Consider the following 8,179-nt stretch of genomic DNA (forward strand, 5'->3'; position numbering starts at 1 on the left):
AGATGCTCTGCTCTGGGTGAGCATTCTAACTCAGGTTCCTCTCAGTGAATACCATTTCATACTCTCTGCTGAGGGTCTCCTTCCACTGCAGGGACTAGCATGAAATCAAACTTCCCCTCTCTTTTCCTTCAGCCCTTCAAGAAAAATTGCATCCTTTGCTGGGAATTGACTTATGACCAGCTTGCTCGGCCAAGGGCTGCGAGCGCTCTTGACCAGAGGTGTGGTGCTGAGCCAACGCCAGATGTGCTCATGTGCAGCCAGATGTGTCAGTGATCAGAGCAAGATGCTCAAAAACATTGGGAAGAGTTAACTCCACTCCTGCAACAACCACAATATCTTGGGTTGATGTTCCTCTAAAACCTAAGAGGAATCCCAAAATATTTCAGAACAAAAATGTGATTTTCCTATTTTCTGATCCATTTGCCATCAGAAAGGAGTTTGATGAAAAATTGTCACCCAACAGGTACCTGACCAGCCGTGCGTGCCCCCTCTCCCTCGGTTTCTGTTTACAAGAATGTCCCATCCTGGGTCACTGCACTGGTAAGCGAGGCAGCGACAAAGCGAGCAACGACCTGGCAGTGACATGCAAGGTTTTGCTAGGATAGTGACAAATTCTTCTGTGGCATGTCATCGAAAGAGAGCTCCAAGCAAAAAGTGGTTCAGCAACACGGGGAGAGCCACTATCTCTCCTGGCCTGTCTGCGGGGCTTTGCAATGCTTCCAGCCCCCCACGTCAGCTCTTCGAGTCCCGTGTTACGATACAGCGGGGCCAGGTATGTGCTTGGCCAGGAGAAACCAACATTTCCATGTCACTGACCGCACGGGGAGTGCTGGGGGCAAGAGATGACCCGAAGGATGTGTGAAGGGCTGTGCCTATATAGAGCAGAAGGAAGGGGAGAGGCAGCAGGTTTCAGCTCCTCTCTGCTCACTGCTCAGTTGTGATTTTCTCCCTAGAGGAGGAATTTTTTGATTTTTTTCCCTTCTCAGCAGCACAGGTGAGGATGAATGCTGGACTGGCTGGGGTGCTTGTCACCCTCCTCCTCCTCCTCTCCATCCTGTGGTTCCTGGTCTGGAGAACTAATAAGAAGAGAAGCTGCCTGCCTCCTGGACCGGCCCCGAGGCCCATTCTGGGCAACCTGTGGCAAAAGGACGTCCTGCCGCTCTACAAGACCTATGAGAAGGTAAGAGAGGAGGCTGCTCCCAGCCCCAGCAGGAAAGAAAGTGTGAGTGTCCCGTGTCAAAATAAAAGAGGAATCATGCAGGTGACTCTTTCCCTACCTTCCTTTTCTCTTTTTCCCTCTCTCTTCTCTTGCTCTGACAAAATTGACTAAATCCCTGCTACTGGGAGCATAATCAATACTGTTACTGAAGTCTTTCTCCTCCTGTAAGGGACCCATAGCAGTGACATTAACCCCTCTCCAGGCTGCAGTGCTGCCGCCATCCAGAGCTGCTTCCCAGAGATGATGCTTCAAACCCCCATGGTGGTACTGGGATCAGAAACCCCCCAGGGACAGGGATGGGATGGCAGCAGGCTTTGAGGGAGGCACTTACTCATTCACCACAGCTCTCCTGTCCTTCCCCAGCTCAGCAGCACCTATGGCCCCATCTTCACCGTCTGGCAGGGGCAGAAGCCGGTGGTGGTGCTCTGTGGGTACGAGGTGGTGAAGGATGCTCTGCTGGGCCACTATGAGGAGTTTGGAGGAAGACCTGAAATACCTCTTCTGCTGAGTCTGTCGAAAGACTATGGTAGGTGTCTGGGTTTCTTCTAGACACTATTGCTCTCTGGATGAGCAGAAAGTCCCTGACTGCAGCTGGCCATGCTCGAGTCTAGTGAAACACCCAAGACCTCAAACACCCATTTCCCATTCCAGAAGTCCTTCCAACTATTAAGCCTCTTGTCCAAGAACGGTATTAATTCCAGTTAGCCAGTTCCATCTTTGTACTGCGTTTCTGTAGAGATCTTCAGCCTTTCAAGGACACTGCACACACCAGGGTCATTCCCTGGATTATTGCCCTATTGCTCCCCCACTGGGCTCAGAGCAGGGTTCCCCATTCCTGGGAGGAGCAGCAGGGTGGGCAGGTGAGTGGTCTTCACTGCCTCCCTCTAGGTTTTATCTCCAACGATGAGAAGAAGTGGCGGGAACTGCGGAGGTTCACGGTCAGCACCTTGCGGGACTTTGGGATGGGGAAGAGCTCCATGTCGCAGCGGGTACAGCAAGAGGCCCAGCACCTAGTGAAATTGCTGTCAGAACTCAAAGGTGAGGAGGGTCCTGTCCACCCTGGCCCCTGTGGCAGGCAGAGGACACAAAACAGCCTTATGGGACACATGTAGTCCCCAGAGCTGTTTGCAATGGCTGGTGTGGATGAACCTGGCAGAGAAAGGGCTTAGACCGAGCCCCATCCCACCCAGAGAGAGCTGCAGGACTGTGGTATGGTCATGGCTTAAAGGCCAGGGTGGGAGATCCTGCTCCTGGACTGGTGCAGAGGGTGGCAACCCCTCAGGAACATTTCATGCCAAAGAACAGAAATAGGAAACTAGACTGTGTGGCATTGAGAATATACAAATAAGATGGTGACATGGTGCTTGTCAGGGGGATGTCCTCATCTCCAACAAACCTGGGCTGCTGCCAGTGCCACCACCTCTTCAGGGCTTCCTGAATATAAGCGGAGATGGAAGCTCAGTTGTACACTGGCTCCTCTGCCCTGAGGTGTGGTGCTGGCGAGGGGTTGCTTGCTGTAGGGAGATGCTCTGCAGCCCTCCGGATCCCCAGGGCAGGAGCCCAAAGTACTTGGAGATGCTTCTGCTTTCCTGAGTCCCAACCACTGGGGAGGGGTTTAGGAGCAGGGAGGTAGATGCAGGAGCCCATGGCTCAGGAGGGCTCTTCGGTTTGGCTGTTAGATCCGGCAGATTCAGCCAGGGCTCAGAGTTCAAAGGACAGGGGCACAGAGGAGGAGGAAGGGTGTTTTCTGTATTGAAGCAGATGAATAACTGTTGGCTTTAGACGCCTTTGTTGCCTCTTCTGTGACTGCAGGAAATGTGTTTGAGCCGATGACAATGTTCAGACGTGCAGCTGCCAATGTGATCTGCTCTGTTGTCTTCGGGACCCATTACAGCTACAGTGACATGGTCTTTCTGGAGCTACTGAACATGATCGGGAATTACATCAGCTTCTTCCTCTCTCCCGTTGCCATGGTAGGCATCCTTGCTGTGCTCTCACTCATGTCTGATGTGCTCAGGCAGTTGAGGGATGCTCCTTGGCTTTGGGTCACTCCTTGGCTTTGATGGGACAGCATGACTTTGAGAGAAGGTGTGGGAGGCTCCATGGAGACACCTGAGCCCTCCTGTGCCTCCTCCATCCACAGGTCTACAACACCTTCCCCAACATCATACATCACCTCCCAGGGCCACACAAGAAACTCCTGGCCAGCTGTGAGAAGCTGAAAGACTACATCCGTGAAAGAGTCAAGCATCACAAGCTGACACTGGATCCCAGCTGCCCCCGGGACTACATCGACTGTTTCCTTTTGAAAGCAGAGAAGGTAGAGGTGGTGCAAAGAGGGGTGAGGGCTGCCCTCCAGACCTGGCTGTAGCCTGGAAAATCACTCAGACAATACTGAATCTCCTCTCCACCACATCCTTGCAGGAGAAAAACAGCCCAGAGAACATGTACAGCAAGGAGGACTTGGTCATGTCAGTATTTGATATCTTTGGTGCTGGGACAATAACTACTAGCAACTCCCTGGTCTTCTTCCTCTTGGTTCTGACAAAATACCCCCATATTCAAGGTAAGGGCAGCAAAGTGCAAGTGCTCCCTGTGCCTGAGGAGGTCACAGTGCAGCAAACACACACAGAGAGTCCGAGCCCTGGAGGGATCTGTTTGGGGGGAGACGAAAGTCATGCTGCACAGGTCACCCAAGGGTGAGAGCCATTAGACACAGATTCATGCAGGCCAGAGGGATCCAGGTACCTGCTCCCTTTTCTCCATCCCTGCCTGTGCAGATGGCCCTGAACTGGCCTATGAGAGGTGCTTTGGACCTGCCTGGTCTGCAGAGGTATGTGGACAGAGACCTTATTTCTGGTCTCTAGAAGGAGTTAAGTCAGGTTGCTCCCTCTCAGATAGGTCATCCTTTGGGTCTAGATACCCATGGACGCCCGTAAGAAATTATGGGGGATTTGCACAGCAAGCACCGCAACTCCATGCCTGTTTTTTCCCCAGCCAAGGTCCAAGAGGAGATCGATGAGGTGGTGGGCACCAGCCGTGCTCCCAGCACAGAGGACAAGCTGAGGATGCCGTACACCAACGCGGTGATCCACGAGCTGCAGCGCTTCCACAAAAGCCGCACTGAGAACTTCCCACGGATGACGACTCAGGATGTTGTGTTCAGGGGCTACACCATCCCCAAGGTAGATGTTGTGGCCCTGGAGACTCTGTGTCCTGAGGGGAGGGGTGGGAGAGGGGCTTGAATGACATTTGCCTTTGCCACTGGACTGTTTGTTCACTCCTGAAGGTTCCAGGTCTTTCCCAATCTTTGGTGCAGGGAGATGGCAATAACCTTTGAGTGGAGAAGTAGGGGGAGGTGAACACTGCTGCCAGTCCTGCCCACACACTCATGTCCCTTGCCTGTCCAGGAGAACACCTCTCTCCACCAGTAAGATGTGGGCACAGGGCCAAGCCAGCCCCCACCTCCTTGGCAGATCTGGGGACTGCCAGTCTGGGTTTGACTGCCAGCATTTTGTACAGCACCCCCCTGGAAGGAACACTTCCCTCCTTTGGACTTTGTGCAGTGAGAGGGGGTTTAACATAAATCAGTGGGAATAACTCAATAATTTCTGTCTTGTGAGCTGCACAGAGACCGGCAGGACCATGGGGACAGTAGAGCCCCATGTTAGTTGTCCCTGCCTGGCACAGAGCCATCGCCCATCCGGGCTGCTTCCCCCAAGGGCATCTGGGTGGGCGTGGGGGTGTGCACCCAGCCGCCCCCCACACCCCTCGATGTTCCTCACTTGCTAATCCACCTCAGCAGAGCCCTGTGTCACAGCACTGATGTCCCCCCTTGCTCCCCTGCCTCTCCCACAGGGCACAACTGTTATTCCAGTACTTTCTTCCGTGCACATGGATCCAACCCAGTGGGAGAACCCCAAAGAATTCGACCCAGGCCACTTCTTGGATGAGAACGGCAAGTTCAGGAAGCGCGACGCCTTCCTGGCTTTCTCGGCAGGTTGGTGCTCAGCCCTGCACGCTGCCTCTGCCAGCACCCTGCCTGCAGGGCCTCCGTGCCAGGGACCGCCAGCATGAGTATTGGTTGGCACCAAAGTTATACCCTTAATATGAGCTTTCTTGCTACCCTTTTAAGCCCTTTTTTCCCAAATGCCAGATGAAGCCATCAGCCCGGTGCTCACCCTCCCCTTTCTGTGCCCCCAGGGAAGCGGATGTGCCCAGGGGAGGCGCTGGCCCGCATCGAGATCTTCCTTCTCCTCACCACGCTGCTGCAGAGCTTCACCTTCCAGCTCGCTGGCGAGTACAAGGAGACAAATTTGTTCTCCCTATGGCTTGAGATAGAGAGGAGGGCGATACCGGCCAAGTTCTTCGCTATTCAGCGCCTGGTGTCTTCTTAAGCAGAGAACAGGAAGGAAAAAGAAGGGGTCACAGAATCCCAGAATCATCTGGGTTGGAAAAGCCCTTGAAGCTCCTCCAGTCCAACCATGAACCTCACCCTGACCGTTCCCAACTCCACCAGATCCCTCAGCGCTGGCTCAGCCCGACTCTTCAACCCCTCCAGGGATCCCGGGGACTCCCCCCTGCCCTGGGCAGCCCATTCCAACGCCCAACAGCCCCTTCTGCACAGAAATCCTTCCTCAGAGCCAGCCTGACCCTGCCCTGGGCAGCTTGAGGCCATTCCCTCTGGGCCTGGCGCTGGGTCCTTGGCTCCAGAGACGCATCCCCAGCTTTGTTTCTTCTGAAATCAGGGCAACTCACGACACCATGAATGCTACAGCAGCAGCCACCTAGCAGGGGGGTCACTGTGAGTTTTGAGCTTCTCAGAGAACTGCCAGGCATCTCTGACACCAGCTCCATGGGCAACCTGCTCCCGACTCTTCCCCTCCACATCCCAGTAAGATGAGGAAGACAGCACTGGTTTTCCTTCTGCCGTATCTATCAGCTCTGACTGAGCCTCTGGCTCCTTGTGCCTCTCGCTGTCTGTAGCTCCCCAGGCTGAGCTGGGCGCTCCCTCATTTTGGTGAGCGATTAAGAGTGCTTCTATAATAAAAATAACGATCATAACTGGATGCTGGTGTTTTTAAGGACACTCACAGCTTCCCTGCCCTTCACAGGTGGTGTGGGAGCCAGCCACAACACCCAAGGTGACAAGGACCTAATACTTCTGCTTCCCTGCTTTGTCCCTCCAGCACTACACACAGTCTGTGACACTGCAAATCGCACTCGCTCCCACCCCCGCATCCCGCTGAGAGGGGATGAAAGTCCTGTGAACAACCTTTAGGCCATCAAAACATTGAAAAATGACGCGTGGGAGGAAATGCGCTATAGGAGAGGGGTGCTGTGCTTGAGAAGCGAGAAATATTTTGCCACCAAAGTCACTGCATCCTTCTCAGGGTGCTCAATGTGTCTTCTGTGCTTGTGCTGCTTTAACCACCCCTGCACGGAGAGAGATTTGCTTGCTAGCCCCCAGGCATGCTTCAGTCTTTATTCCAAAACATCGGGACTTTAAAGAAAAGGATTTTTTTCTTTAAAGACCCGTGCAAGGGAAAAGAATGACCCAAACACATGCCCACCCTGCCCAGCCTTAGCGGTGGCCTGGGCTCCTCCTTCTACTGGCAGGCAGCTGAATGTGTGTCCAGGCCTTGAAAAACCAGTATGGTTCCCATTGCATCCAGTTCCTCCCAGGGCAAACCTCCCAGACACAAGACTTCAGCTTCTGTTCACAGGGTATCTTCATCTTCCCCAGGTTTCTGTGTGTCCCAGGACAGATTGAGCCAGGAAAAAATTCAGCTTGTTTTAGCTTTGCCTCCACAGCTTTAATCTTCAAATGAATCTTACGCATCTCAGGAATTTATTGCCTGCTTCAAAACACTAATCCCCATGGCTCTGACTGTGGGGAGGGCTGCCCTGGCAGGCAACCCTGCCTGCACCAGGGACAGGCAGAGCCACCTGAGCTCCAGCACCAGCAAAATTATTTCAGCTGGAGAAGCTGAAAGAAGGAGCACAGGTTTCCAATAAAAGGACTGAATTGCAACATGGAAGAGCTGTAGTTCAGGAGGACTATGTGGGAGAATAGAAGAGATAAAAAAAAATATTCCTCTTGTTATCTCAGCTGCTGGGCTGTGCTTCTCTGAGGTCTGTCAATATTTACCTCTGGCAAATACCCACAGGTGCTGGTTCAGCTCTGTGTACGCGCGTGCGGCTGGTGAAGTGACACCGGGGGTTATCTGAGAGGAGCTGGCAGTGGGGGACGCGCTCCCAGCCCTCCTGCTCCCCTGGCCAGGGGGTTTGCTGCAGAGGGTATTGTCCCAGCAGTGGGGTTTGGGGTCTCTATGAAGCCTGGGAGGTCATAAGGGTTTTATGGGGTCTCAGGGCTCGTTTTGGTGGGTGTTGCCTTGCTGGGGTGTTTGTGCCTCCCTGTGAGTATTAAAGTGGGGGACAGTGGGGAGCCTGCCCCAGGGAGAGGTGGCTGTGCCATCCTGGAGGTAGGTGAGATCAAGGATGCTTGGGGGAAGCTTCTCTCCCCCTGGGACACCAGTTTCTCTATTGTGGGTGCTGCTGTCCCAGATAGACCATTCTGAAAGTAAAGATTTCTTCCTAGATACTGTGTGAGAGGAGCATTTCTGTGCATAGTGAGTGAAATGCATCTCTGGGAGGTGTTGTGATCTCTGCAGAGGGGAACTCCAAGCTTTGATTTAAATTCAACGTGAGAACACAGAGGCAGCCTGTAGCTGGGTTTAGAACTGGTGAAAAGGGGTGAATTTGCTGTAAGTAGCTCTTTGGGGCAGGAGAACAACCCTGCACTGGAGAAAATGGTTGAGGCTGGAGCCCTGTTTTTCTCTGCTTGCTCTGCCAAAGAATTGTGCTAAAATCCCTTGTGGGGATGTGTGTGGGATGACAGCTTGGGTGCCCGAGCCCACAGGGCTGCCAGCTTCACGCAGCACGTTTGTTTTCCGTGCA

At 53.4% G+C, this 8,179-nt stretch overlaps 1 protein-coding gene across 1 annotated transcript; it reads left to right on the forward strand.

Annotated features, from left to right (window-relative positions):
• The first annotated feature begins 1,000 nt into the window (after positions 1-1,000).
• Positions 1,001-6,184, forward strand: LOC141967712 (cytochrome P450 2C5-like). The gene is made up of 9 exons (XM_074921783.1): positions 1,001-1,180; positions 1,583-1,745; positions 2,108-2,257; positions 3,032-3,192; positions 3,363-3,539; positions 3,644-3,785; positions 4,217-4,404; positions 5,078-5,219; positions 5,423-6,184. The coding sequence occupies exons 1-9, from the start codon at positions 1,001-1,003 to the stop codon at positions 5,614-5,616; spliced, it is 1,497 nt and encodes a 498-aa protein (XP_074777884.1). The 3' UTR covers positions 5,617-6,184.
• Positions 6,185-8,179: the final 1,995 nt, after the last annotated feature.

Source organism: Athene noctua, chromosome 18 (genome assembly GCF_965140245.1).
Source record: "Athene noctua chromosome 18, bAthNoc1.hap1.1, whole genome shotgun sequence".
NCBI classification, from domain to species: Eukaryota; Metazoa; Chordata; class Aves; order Strigiformes; family Strigidae; genus Athene; species Athene noctua.

Bases quoted from the DNA above. Each gene is read 5' to 3' on its own strand.
- LOC141967712 (XM_074921783.1), top strand. From the start codon at position 1,001: ATGAATGCTGGACTGGCTGGGGTGCTTGTCACCCTCCTCCTCCTCCTC. The intron at 3,193-3,362 runs GTAGGCATCCTT...CTCCATCCACAG, and splicing joins TCCTCTCTCCCGTTGCCATG to GTCTACAACACCTTCCCCAA. The intron at 4,405-5,077 runs GTAGATGTTGTG...CCTCTCCCACAG, and splicing joins GGGGCTACACCATCCCCAAG to GGCACAACTGTTATTCCAGT.